This window comes from Lutra lutra, chromosome 6, assembly GCF_902655055.1.
Source record: "Lutra lutra chromosome 6, mLutLut1.2, whole genome shotgun sequence".
NCBI classification, from domain to species: domain Eukaryota; kingdom Metazoa; phylum Chordata; class Mammalia; order Carnivora; family Mustelidae; genus Lutra; species Lutra lutra.
Genome location: NC_062283.1, coordinates 119,890,284 through 119,904,620, shown reverse-complemented (window position 1 = coordinate 119,904,620; position 14,337 = coordinate 119,890,284). Strand labels below are relative to the sequence as shown.

Here is a 14,337-nt window from a genome sequence, read left to right as displayed (position 1 = left end):
AATACTGAGACTGTTTCCTTGCCGGTCAGAGAACTATTGAATAGAATCTGAAAGTGGGTATATGACATGAGGAGGCAGTCTTTGAAGATAGACATTCTGGGAGAATAAAAAGGCAAAAAAGGAATGGTACCCTTGGTGATTCAGTGGTGAAAGGAACTAAAAGGAGAAAATGATCTTGTAAAACAAAAAACATACAAAAAACTCAAAGTTCTCACACCTACTCTCCTACCACCACCACCATAGAGAAAAAGGAAATCCAAGAAAGAAATGGGACTTTGATACAGCGATAAAAGATGGCTCCAGAAATCGTTTAAAGTAATCTAAATCTACTAAATGAAAGAAAGGAACTATGAGAGACTGTGGACTCAGAGAAACAAACTGAGGGTTTTAGAGGGGAAGGGGGAGGGGGATGGGTGAGCTTGGTGGTTGGTATTAAGGAGGGCACAAGGAGGGCACGAATTGCGTGGATCACTGGATGTTATACGTAAACAATGAATCTTGTAACACTGCATCAAAAACTAATGATGTGTACAGTATGGTGACTAACATAACATAATAAAAAAAGAAAAGAAAAAGAAAATTTGAGACAAGTCTTTATAAAGTTACTATTAGGAAACAGAACTGATACACTGTAGCCGATGAACCCTTCTCCAAGAAACAACTGTGAAGCGGAAAGAAATTCTAAGTTAATACTTCAGATTAAACATTTGGGGTTGTACAATAACACCTGAATAAGATACTCAGATTTAAAAGTAAGTAGATTAAAGCCAGAAGTGAATGAAAAGAGTAAATGGAATGCAGGAGAGAAATGAAAGAAAAAAAATTTTTTTTAATTTTTATTTATTTATTTGACACAGAGAGAGAGAGAACGCAAGTAGGCAAAGTGGCAGGCAGAGGTAGAGGGGGAAGCAGGCTCTTCACTATGCAGGGAACCCGATTCAGGGCATGATCCAAAGGCAGCTGCTTCATGGACTGAGCCACCCAGGCGCCCCAGAAAATAACATTTTAGGGTTGATTAAATGAGAAGGTGCCCAAGAAGAATATGCTCAAATGAAAATTTAATCAGAGATATGGAGGAAAGAAAACAACCAAGAAAATAAAAATTAGCTGAAGAAAAGAATATAAAGAATTAGAAAATAGCTGAAATGGAAGATAAGCAAAAAAGAAACAGCTGTGTGTATAAATGGAGTCCCTAAAGAAGAAAACAGAACAATAAGATATAGCTAACAGCCAAAACTATTATCCAAGGAAAAATTCCTGGGGGGGAAAAAAAAAGCTAATTCTACATATCGAAAGGGCCTACCTGATAACTGGAAAGATTAACTCCAAATAATCCATCCCAAGGAATATCCTGCTAAAACTCTTTGACTTCAGAGATACGGAAAATGACTTTAGGTCCTTTAAGAAATCAAATTTTCTAGACAAAAAGACCTAATAATTTATAAGAGCAAAGTAATTTGATCTGCAGTAGGCTTTTCATAAACATCATAGAAAAACAAGGTAACAATGGAACATTTAAAAAGACTGAGAACGTCTTCTGCCTTGTAAGGATGCAGCCAGAGGTCTGCCGATCTGGAAAAGGGCCCTGACTTCACCATGATGGACCCCTGGTCTTGGACTTCCAGCCTCCAGGAAGAATAAACAGTATGACACAACAGAGCAGCCCTCAGCTTAGAAAAAAGTGATGTAGGTCCCATCTTTTACTGTATAGCGATTATATGCACTACTCCCTTGATTGAAAGCTCAAGACCAGGAAAAAGTGACCAAGCCAAAAGCAAACAAAATGACAAAAAGTTTCTTCTAAGACAAATAAGAAGCAAGTTAAAAATTACTCTTTGTACTGACTATCTGACCTGCAGTGTCTTTGGGGACAGAGATGGATGAGGATAAGCCAAGAAAGAAAAACAGAAAAAGCAATTAAAAATTTCAGGAAAAGCAGGGCAGCTTTTCTGCTTCATCCACTTGGGAGTTAATGATATCACAGAAGACGTGATCATTCCCTGAATGTTGACATCTGGCTGAGCTCCACATAGGGCCTGTTTTTAGGAGCTTTCCAGACTGCTGAAGGCAGAGGTTTTTTGTTTGTTTCTTTTTCTTTTTTTCTTCTTGTACAAAGATTTTAAAACTTTGCAATATGGCAACACTGATTTAGACAATGCACTCATTGCTTTTAAAAGAAAAAATCGTGTGTGTTTGTCTACATGTGCACGCTAATGTTCTTCCAGAAAGAAATATTTAATTCCTCCTCCCTATCTCTTCCCTCTCCAACCCCATCCCTAGAATGAGGGAGGTGAAGATGGAATGGAATTTGGAGTTTTCCTGCTGAGAAAAAAACATTTTTTGCAACCAGGTCTGTGTTCAAAGGACTAATGTTCTAAGGAAATTATCCAAAGGGATAATTCAGGGTTTTTAAGTTATTTTCAAATGTTGCCTGGGCTGCTGCTCACTAATGTGAAGCCAACAGGATGATTCTTCCCAAGAAACAATTAGAGAAGCCTAAAAGAGAGTCAGGAATGTTTGGAAATTCACATATACCCCAAATTAGATGGGAATTCCTAGAATGGAAATAAACTAATTTGATCAAGGACATATTTGTGTACCAGGAAGTAGTCTAAACATGGAGCTATGCTGGATCTGTGTATATGACTGTTTTCCTAAAAACCCTACACTTACTATCTAGTAAACATCAATTAGACTTCAATTTCAGAGAAGGAAAGCAAATTAATATTCCTTAAGTGATATGTCTTATATGCCAGCAAGTATGGGTGTGAGATTAAGTAAACCATTCAAATAAATGGGGCTTCCAGTGTGGATTTATTGGATGCTACAGCCTGTGTTATTTCCTGCCACATGATTATATAAGAAAGTGCATGTTTAAGAAAGAAAAAGAAAAGGAATGGCTAAATTAATGCGCTCCTCTTGGGGAAAAAGACTGAAGTATATTTCATGTACACTCCCCAAAGTGCCACAGATAAGGCAGGGGACACCTGTGCAACACCATGTATAAGCTAGTAGTTACTGACCTGTACGTGTTAGATTTTAGCTGCCACATGTATGTGTAAATTTATATATGTTGCCACCCTTAAGCATTATACAAATATTATTACAAAAATTTTCTGTGAAATAAAAACATTGTCAATACCAAAAACAACACAAGAATTCAAAATGTATGGACCAAGAATTTTATAACTTTGATGCTAGCAATCCCACTTGTAGTTTACTTTTAGTGTATACCTACAGCAATTCAAAAATGCATATGTCTCAGGCTCTTTATTGCCTTATTTGTAAAAGCATAATGTTAAAAACTACCTAAACGCCCATACACAGGAGAGTAAAGAAACCATGGTTTATTAGCACATTGATTGGAGTATTACATATTTGTTTAATAGAATGAATAAAATATCTGAACTGATAAGGGTTTGATTTTCAGGACATATTGTTAAATAAACAAAGTACAAAAGAATACTTATAGAGTGCCACCTTCTGTGTATGAAGGTAGTGAAAATAGGAAATGTGTATGCTTAGTTGTGCCCAGATAAATACTGGAAAGACAAATCAGGAACTACTGAAACTATTGAAATTGGTGGGTAGGAATGGGAGATTGATAAGTGACTAATGGAGTGGGAGGGTTTGAATGCGTTATGACTTTAGAACCATGTTAGTCTTTAACATGCTCCAGAAATAAATGAACGTGTATGGGAGAGGAATTCAGTGGAACATAAAGAAAATCACTTGACCCTAACTGGATTCCAAGTGAATAACACATGGGAGAACCCATGGCGGGGAGGACTGATCTAGAGGACTTGGAACGCACCATTTTGCTCTAATTTGCTCTAAGGCTAAAGACAAAAGAATTACAACGAACTTCAGATCCTGGACTCTTGTTTGTAGATATATGGGGTAGCAAATTTAAATATTTATACCCTAGGACTGAGCAAATTAATAAATACGTTACGGGGAATTAAGAACCAGCTTTGTGGGGCGCCTGGGTGGCTCAGTGGGTTAAAGCCTCTGCCTTCGGCTCAGGTCATGGTCCCAGGGTCCTGGGATCGAGCCCTATATTGGGCTCTCTGCTCAGCAGGGAGCCTGCTTCCTCCTCTCTCTCTGCCTGCCTCTCTGTCTACTTGTGATCTCTGTCAAAAAAATAAAAAATCTTTTTTTTTTTTTTTAAAGATTTTATTTATTTATTTGACAGAGAGAAATCACAAGCAAGCAGAGAGGCAGGCAGAGAGAGAGGAGGAAGCAGGCTCCCCGCCGAGCAGAAAGCCCGATGTGGGGCTCAAACCCAGGACGTGGGATCATGACCCGAGCTGAAGGCAGCGGCTTAACCCACTGAGCCACCCAGGCGCTCCAAAATAAAAAATCTTTAAAAAAAAAAAAAGAACCAGCTTTGTCACTGTTGCAAAATTGAGTCATAAATATGGAAAGAGGGAAAGGTAGAGTGAAAGATAATATGTTGGAGTAGAATTTGAGATATCGGTATGAAATAATGTTTTTTAATAATTGAAACTAGATAGAGATGTGTGTATACATACATGCATTTCCTACCTTATCCACTAGGTGGGCCTACAAACGATGATATTTGAGTTAACAATGAGGAAACCGCAATGTTTTGGTCTTGAAATTACCAGCCTCCAGTGAAAAGAAACAAAGCTCCTTTGGCAAATGACCTGGTCTTCCAGACTGACACATGGAAAATGAAAAATAAGATTGGAACATTCTGTACCAGAAACTAAGGAGGTACTCAGAAAATAATGAGGACATATCAAAAAGACAAAGGAGCCAACATGAAGATTTCCCACACTCTAAACCCAATATAATTTGAGAAACAAAATAAACAATAGCAAAGGATTGTAATCTATATAATAAGAGTTTGTGGGTCCATACTGATACAAATAAATGAAAAAATAAATGGAGGGAAGAGAAATTCTTCCTAATAAATGTAGATGTTGATGATGGAATTAGAAAATCACCAGTTGACAACCTCCTTAGTAATTGTTTCAGGCATGAATCCTCAGTGGCTGCCAAAAGTATAATTGAAAAAAAAAACAAAACAGTATTTGCATAGCTTGATGTATCTATACAGTATCAATTACAAGAGGAGCAGTAACTTTACAGTGTAGAAAATCTAGCAGATACCACCTTAACCATGTGACCAAAGTTAACCAATAATAGGACAAATTGATATTATATACCCTCAATATGATGCAGTGAAAGAAGAAAAATGTTTCTTTGGTATTCTTGCCAAAAATGTATACTTTGAATCTAATTAAGAAGAAACCTCAGTTAAACATAAGTAACTGGCCTGTTACTCTTCAAGAATGTCACGTTCCTGAAAGATAATTACTGAAGAACTGTTACAGATTAAAGGAAATAGAAAAGACATGGTAGCTAAATACAGCATGTGAGAATACAGAGGAAATCTGATAATGCTCTTATCTGTTGTCCCAAAGGAGAGGAAGTAAAGAGTGGAACAGAGCAAATACTTGAAGAGAAAATGGCAGAAATTTTTCCAATGTTAATGAAAGCTATCATATTAAGAAACCCAATCAATTCTACTTAGGGTAAATTAAAAAAAGAAAAGCAGACCTGGGTACATCACAGTGAAACTCCAGAACGTCAAAGACAAAGAGAAGAGCCAAAAGCATTCAGACAGAAAATTATGTTACCTTCAAAAGAGTGACAATTAGACTGTAAACTGATTTCTCAAAAACAAAGGAGGTCAGTGGGAATGATAACTTCATAGTATTAAAACAAAGTGGTTGTCAACCTAAAATTCTTCATCAATGAAATCTTTCAAGAGTGAAGTGAAACAAAGTTACTATCAATGAAGCAGAATTGAAGGGAATTCTGAAAGATATATTTTAGAAGAATGATGCCTAAATTGGGGAAGGGGAAAGGTAGTGTGAAGTATGAAGGAATAAAGCACAAAGAAAGTAGTAAATGTTTTGTATAAGTCAGTAATATAATCTGCTGGGATCAAAAAGAGAGTTAATGTATACAGTAATGCTGGCCTAGAAATTGGATAGGGCATAAATGAATTAGAGTATTTTAAGGTCCTTATTTTGTCTAAGAGAAGAGCAAAGATATGTATTATCAAGACATTTGGATGTATGCTGTTATTTCTAAGGTAATCACTGAAGGAAGAGAAAGTAGACTAACTTATTAGCTAGTAGAGGGGGAGAAAAGGAATAATTTAACCCAAAAGAACTCAACAAAGGGTTGTTTGTGGAAAAAATAGGTATACCAACAGAAATACAGAGTAAGATGGTAGATTTAAAACTAAATGGATGAGTCATTAACTGCAAGTGGACTACTGAAATGTTCATTTAAAAATATTGTTAGAACAGAATATAATCTGTTTACAAGAGGTAATCTAAAATAAAATACAGAACAGCTCAGAATTGATAAGAAAAGATACAAGAAAGGAAATGTATGAAACTATCATTAGAGAAAATTAGACTTTAAAACAACAAAAGCATTAAGTTATTGTGTACTGATAAAAGGTTCAACTTGTCAGGAAGGTAAAGCAAATTAACATTTTTATGTGACTAAGAACAAAGTATTAAATGTGGAAAACAAAAATTGAACTACAAGGAGAGATACACATATGCCTAGAAAGTTGAGATGCTTCTCTAATCCATAGGTGAAAGATGATATAATAGAATTGTAAAATATTTTTAAGTAAGTGGTAACTAACACACTGGTTAAAGCTTTGGGACTCTAGCTTAAGATACAGATGGAAATTTATAACTTTAAATATAGATATTAAAGGGGGAAAAAGTTGAAAATTATTGAGCTAAGAATTCATCACACAAAAAGTTAGGGGAAAATATCCCTACATAATAAATCCAAAGAAAGTGAAATGAAGTAGATAAAACTAACACAAATTTATGAAATTAAAAATAACAAAGATGATCAAAACAGTCAAAAGTTGGTTCTTTAAAAAGATTACTAAAATTGGCTCATTTTTCCTGAAATGATTACAGTCAATACTGGAAACTTAAAAAGGAACATGACTTCATATTCTATAGATATTTTTAAAAAGTTGAGATACTGTCATCAACTCTGTGCCTAATAACTTGAATATGTTTATGAAATGGACAAATACCTAGGAAAAAAAAACCTAAAAACTCATCAAATGTTCAGCAACAGTATATCAGGTAAATGGCTTATCATATAGTTCTATATTAGAATACTCTGATGAGCTAAAGCTATACTCATTAAAGTGGATGACTCAGAAACACAATATTGAGGAAAAAGAAGCCAGTTATGAAAGAATAGAATTGGGCCACTTAAGAAGACTAACTTGCATTAAAAAAAAGTGGAAAACCAAAGAGTGTATGATTTAGGCTTATATACTTCTGTGACAAAACAAAAACGAAAAAATGGGTTGGTGGGGGTGGCGGGGGGGGCGACATGATTTGTTTTGAAGGTCAGGATAATGACTACCCCTGGACAGCAGAAGATGCAATTGTAGAACATGTAGGATCTTTGCGAAGTACTAGTTAGGTTCTAATTCTTGAGTGTTTTTGTTATTCTTTAAGTTTTATAAATGTGTTCTGTTTTCCTTTCTGTGTGTATATTTAATTGTGCAAATAGAGGAAAAAGCCCAAACCAAAGGTTATGGTCTTTATCTAACTGAATCATACTGCCTCTCTTTCTATAGTCATTTTGGAACTGGTTGAATAAACTACTTAAAACACTCTTTGAAAAATCAAGTGACCAAAGACGACCTTCTGTGCCTGTAATCCAGCCCAGGGATCCATTAGGTTTTAGTTGGTGGATCATCACTCATGTAGCATCATTTTACCAGTTCGATCGCCATGGAACACCAGACGAAATGGTAAGAATTTATTTTTTAAAACTGCTTTATATTGGGGCGCCTGGGTGGCTCAGTGGGTTAAAGCCTCTGCCTTCAGCTCAGGTCATGATCTCAGGGTCCTGGGATCGAGCCCCGCATTGGGCTCTCTGCTCTGCGGACAGCCTGCTTCCTTTCTCTCTCTGCTTGCCTCTCTGCTTACTTGTGATCTCTGTCTGTCAAATAAATAAATAAAAAATCTTTAAAAAAAAAAAACTGCTTTATATTATTAATTAATATGTTTTTTTTTTGTAGACAAATTAGAAATAACTGAGCACAGAAACAACAAAAAAATTAGATCACAGTCCTACAGAGAGATAAATTCAGCTTCTGAATCTAAAGTTGTAGACCTTCCTGTTAACATCTAGAAAAATTATAATCTTTGTTTTTATTGTTAAATGAAAAGCACCTTATAGAAGACTTGGGATCTAATCCTGGCTCTGCTACTAAGTAGTTATGTGACCTTAAGAAATTACTTCAGCCTTTCTGGGCTTCTGTTCCTCTATCCAGAACTCATGGGATTGAGTTGTTCAGAAAATGTCTTCTGGTTCTAACATCTGTAAGATTGCTGACAAGAAAGCATATATCTACAGTAATGAAGTAGTAGTTTCTGTGAATAATTTCGTAAAATTATTTCCTCAGAATAATACCTTTTTTTTTTTTTTTTAAGATTTTATTTATTTATTTGACAGACAGAGATCACAAGTAGGCAGAGAAGCCGGCAGAGAGAGAGGAAGGGAAGCAGGCTCCCTGCTGAGCAGAGAGCCCGATGCGGGACTCTATCCCAGGACCCTGAGAGCAGGTCCTGAGCTGAAGGCAGAGGCTTTAACCCACTGAGCCACCCAGGTGCCCCCTCCTCAGAATAATACTTTAGGAAGATTTTATAAAGATAATCTATTATCCATGAGGTTTATCAAATAGATTTTAATTATTATATTAATTTCTAGTTAGAAACACTTTTACACAGTTATTTAAAAACCCCTAACACTGAAACTAGCTAGTAGACATATTTATTTGAAGCCCTGTTTGTGTGTAATTTCTTTCATGTTCAAAAGTGAATAGCATAGTATTCTATCAGCCCATCAGTTCCATAAAATAAATGTCTAGAATCTTGAAGCCAGCCTGTCTGTATTTTCAATATTGGTCTTTTATTGATCATCAGACCTACCCGTGAGTTTTTTTAAAAATTCAGATTTCCCGATCTTGACTCTGGAGATCCTGATTTAGTAGTCTGGTTTGGAGCTTGGAAATTCATATTTTTAAAAAGTTTCTTGGTTCTCAACCTCTAACCAGATATAGGGATCATTGCTTATGCAACCTGTCCCTTGACAAATTTTCTTGTCTTTGAAATACTGGACAGTCAGCTCAGAAATCGTGCATGGATCTGAAGATCAGTTAACATTGATATTAGTATCATAGAAATGGAAAGGTCCTCAAAAGTTCTTCTGAATAATCTCCCTGATAATAATAAAGCTTTTCAGGAGATCCCAAGATATAAAGTAAACTAATAAATCAGAAAGTACTTTGAGAAGCTCACCCACAGCTCAGTATTAATGCATTTAAGCATTCTACCAATTTACTGAGAGAGATCAATAGAATGAACTTCCCAGAAAAAAGGATTGTATGTCCTTTGTTTCTGTACATTAGTTCTTACAATGTTGATACATAGTAAATACTCAATAAATCTTAACAGTTTGCCATTATTATAATAGTAACCCTCTTATTGAGTATTTTTGTGAAATTAATAGTTTCACTTCTTTTAATTATTAGGATACTAGAACAACATTAAAAGAACTCAAAAATTTACATATAATGTTAATGTCTTTACACAAGCAGTTTATTTTGCTTCTCATTTTAACTCCCCCAAGTACATATTTCTGATTTTAATCAGTGTAAATAAATATGGTGATTAGTTAAGCACTTCTAAGTTCCCATTGTGTGGCTATCATAATATTAGGTGCCAATGATAGGGTATACATGAAACAAATTGTACTGCCTCCTGCTTCAAGGAACAAGCTTTCAGATTATTAATCCTTGCTGGAATTGCCATTAACACTTATGCGAATGAGTGGTGTATTTCAGTAGTAGTTGATATTGACCTCCATGTACTCCCAGTATGGTACATAATCTAGCTACATTAATATATATCATTACTATTACTATTGTAATGGTGAATTGTACTGGTACAACCACTCACAGTTGCATTGCTGAAATCACTTTTTATTTCATACAGAGAACTCCATAGGAAATTAGTGCTTTTATTAGCTCTGAATCAAGATAGTAATTGAATTGTCTGTATTTAAAATAGCTTAACCTCTTTTAATGTCAGTAGTTCCTGTGTGATTTTCTTTTGCTAAGATACATATATTTTTAAAAAATCTTAATTCTTTATGTAGCAGGTTTTAAGAGGAAAAAGCTATGATATTCAAAAAAGAGCCTTTCATATGATAAAAATAATAAGGATGTATAATATATGTTTATATGTGTGTATATAAAATAGACTTTGCCTGTCTGTATTCATGAGTCCTCAGAGTTTCAAGTGTTTCTGGACTCTTTAATAGCTTTTAAAGAAAAATGCAAGCTCTCTGTTGATAATAGTTTTCCTTAGGGGTGATATCTTCAGCATATTATGTTTGCAAAGTGTTTAATATCTCACAGTCAGTTTTTTTCCCAGTGAAGTATTATGAAGCTGATGAGAGGGTAATAGGTCCATTTAATGGGTAACAAAACTGAGGGACACGGTATTTAAATGTCAGCCTGTTTTTATCACTTAGATAAACTTGATATTAAGGTTCTCCTAAGGACCACCTTTTAGGAATAGACTGTTGGTACAGTAACGATGTGTACCAGTTTACCGTGGACATTCCCTGTTATGCCTGTAATTCCCTCATTGTATCTAGTTAGTTTTCCCTTTTACTCTCAAAAGTGTGTCAATTTGGTTCTTAAGTCATATAATCCTTCTCATTTAAGAACATAAAGGCATATTGACTTGTCCTTTCAGAGAGATTATATAGGATGTTAATTTGGTTCTGGGATATATTTAGATCAGAATTTTGAAAATTATCTGAATTCAGTTTTCCTCTTATGATAATAGTATTATAGCCAGCTGCCATATAGGAAATGGCCATGCAGGGGTGTATGGGTGGCACAGTCCCTTAAGTGGCTGCCTTCGGCCTCAAGTCTTGATCCCAGGGTTCTGGGATCGGACAACCCCATGTTGGGCTCCTTGCTCAGCTGGGAGCCTGCTTCCCCCATACCTGCTGCTGCCCCTGCTTGTGCATGCACATGTGCGCGCACGCTCCCTCTCTCTCTCTCTCTCTCTCTCTCTCTGTCAAATAAATAAATAAATAAATAAATAATCTTTTAAAAATTAAAAAAAAAAGAAATGGACATGCATTAAGCATGCTTTATTTCACTAATAAGTAATCTGGTGTGAGAGGATGATAGGAAGTGATAATGGTTAGGCCTATATTCTGCAGTGGAGACTGTCTCTAGTGTCGTGATAACCATAGAGGTGTTTCAGTTTTTAAATGTGAACTGCTTTGCTCTGAAAGTTAGCATGAAATCTTTACATTTTAAATAGGTTTCAGATATACTTAATTTTTAATTTTATTTTAAAAGTTCTGTGTGAATTGAACTTTGGCTCTATGTATATTTAATTCATAAAACCTGCCAGTTGCTAAATATAGGCTTATAAGGAAAATTTGGTATCTCATTTCTCATGCTCAAGGCTTCAGATTTTCATGTCTTTCTATTTAATGCTTTTCTTTCAACCTAGATAAGAGTGTGTTATCCTCTCACAATCCCTGTCATCTCCTTTAAAAGCAAATATACTTTAAAGAGAAAAAATATTTTTAGGCATTGCAGGGATCAGTTTAACAGTAGTTTCCCTGCTCAGAACATAGTGCAATCAGTCAGGCCAGCTGATGCTCATCTTTGAAACATCTGAAATGGTGACTAGATAAAAGGTCTGAAATATAACCTTAAAGTGAAAGTTGTACTAGGTTACCTAGTCTGCTGGAAGTGGAGTATGAGGGATCTATTTTATATTTGTGATGGAGACACCACTATCCTAAAGGCTTAAGGAGGTATTTCAGCTTTGATGGTGGGATAAGAAATATCAAAACATATCCCCAAATTGATAACTACCTATTTCGTTTCTATTGGAGGAATTATGTATAACTTAGTATGTAGAAAAAACATGTAGACGCTCAAAGTTCAATTTTGCTGTGGAAATAAAAATATCCTTTGATACATAGTCTCTTACTCAGACTTGATCTGGGTGTGATATAGGTGCCATTCTTTAATCTGAATTACGGTTTATTTTTGTTTTAGATCATAGCCACAATATTGATCTACCGAGTTGAAAGTCCTTGGACAAGAATTATGTTACTTCTCTATGATTCATGTGATTCAAAATGCCTTGATAGAACAAAAATTAAAATATATTCATTAACACTATCAAATTATAAAGCTAAATATACCTGTCCTGTCATATTCCTGCTTATTTGGGACTACTAGTGGTGATGTTTTCTCAGTAAAGAGAGAAATAAAAGTGAATTACTGAAAGCTGAGGGAAGGCTTATTAGAAAATGGAAGGAATACTGGCTTTGGAGCAAAATCCTTGCTCTGACTTGTATATATATATGACCTCTCTGAGACTTAATTATGTTATATCTGTGAAATGGAAAAATTTTTTTTGAAGAATTAATAATGTAAAGACATTAACACAGTGTACATTGAGTATTATGGAACAAAATTGTCTCTCTCTTTTTTTGAAGATTTATTTATTTATTTTAGAGAAAGAAACCATACGAGAATGTGTGGGCCTCTGGAAGTGGGGGGAGGGGCAGCAGGAGAGAATCTCAAGCCGACTTCTGCCGAGCACAGAGTCCATTGTAGGGCTGGATCCCACAACCTTGAAATGACTTGTGCCGAAATCAAGAGTTGGATACTCAACTGATTGAACCACCAAGTACCCTAAAATGATCTCCTTTTGGAAGAGTTTTAGGGCCATTTACCAAGTTTTAGGGCACAATCTCAAGGCTGCTCTTATGTCTGACACCAGTTGCAAGCCCAAGAATTCCCAAAACTGTATTTTACTTAGACTTATAGAACTCACTGAGAACTATTATACTCAGGGTTATTGTTTATTATAGGGAAAGGATAAAATTTAAGATAAGCTAAGAATGGGTATATAGTGCAGAGTCCAGGAGAAGTACCAAATGTGGGGCTCCTTTTGTTTTCTCCCCATGTAGTTAAGATTTATTAGTCTCCTGGCATCAGTGTGTGACAGTATGAAGGGAGTATTTCCAACCAGGAAAGCTTGCCTAAACTGCAGTGTTCAGTGTTTACTGGAGCTCCTTTACATAGGCATGATGGATTGATTAACCACATGGTTGTCTCAGTCTTCAAACCAACTGTCCAGGTCTCCACAGCCCTCAGTGTAAGTCACATTGGTTTTGGGTCATGGCCAGCCTCCACCCTCAACTACATCATTAGACTGTCTGGTAGGACTCTAGGCCCCCAGGCAAACAAAGATACTCCTATGAGGTATAACATTCCAGGGGCCTAAAAATTACTTACCTGAATCCTTGGTTTCAGTAAAGGGCAGACTCTCTTTGGGCAAAGCCAAATTCTTTACTGCACATTCTCTCATAAATGTTTTGCACTCACTTTACTTACATAAATGTATTTTTAAAAGTCATTAATTTGGACATCTGGGTGGCTTAGTTGATTAAGCCACTGCCTTCGGCTCAGTTCATGATCCCGGATTTCCGGGATCGAGTCCCACATCAGGGCTCCAGCTCCACAGGGAGTCTGCTTCTCCCTCTGACCTCCCCTCTCATGCTCTCTCTCTGTCTCTCTCTCAAATAAATGAATAAGATCTTTTAAAAAATAAAAAGAAAAAGTAATTCTTTTGCTAAAAATAACCAAGTTGTTACATGAATTACCTTTTACTGTGTGACAAAATTTAGCAGCTTGAAACAATAAACATTTATTATCTCACACAGTTCCTGAGTGTCAGGTATACAGTAGGAGCTTAGCTGGATGGTTCTCACCCAGGATCCCTCATGAGGTTGTGGTAAGCTATGGTGCTTTAGTCTCTAAAGAGCTGGAGGATTCACTTCCAGTCTTTCTCATTCACTTCCAGTTGTCAGGAGACGTTGGTTACCAATCACATAGGCCTCTGCAGGCCTGTTCACACTATGGTTTTTCTCTGATGGAGTTAACAAGAGGGAGATTTTCATTAAGATGGAAGCTTCAGTGCCTTCTAACCTAACTTTGGAAGTGACATACTATCACTCCTGTTAGTGTTGATATTCTGTTTGTGACACACCAGCCTTGGTATGGTGTCAAATGGGGTGTGGGTGAAGAGTTAAATAAATGTGTGAATACCAGGAGACAGGGGTCATTTGGGGCCATTTTTAGAGGGTGACTACCATAGTCACTGAGTACCTTTATCAAGGAAATGT

General features: G+C 36.0%; 1 protein-coding gene across 2 annotated transcripts in view; it reads left to right on the top strand.

Annotated features, from left to right (window-relative positions):
* MMS22L (MMS22 like, DNA repair protein) overlaps window positions 1–14,337 on the top strand; it is a 131,039-nt gene that overhangs the window by 14,842 nt on the left and 101,860 nt on the right. For both annotated transcript variants that reach the window (XM_047733260.1, XM_047733261.1), the window contains one exon: window positions 7,670–7,846. In XM_047733260.1, the coding sequence (XP_047589216.1) occupies window positions 7,670–7,846 (177 nt within the window). The remainder of the gene's footprint in view (window positions 1–7,669; window positions 7,847–14,337) is intronic.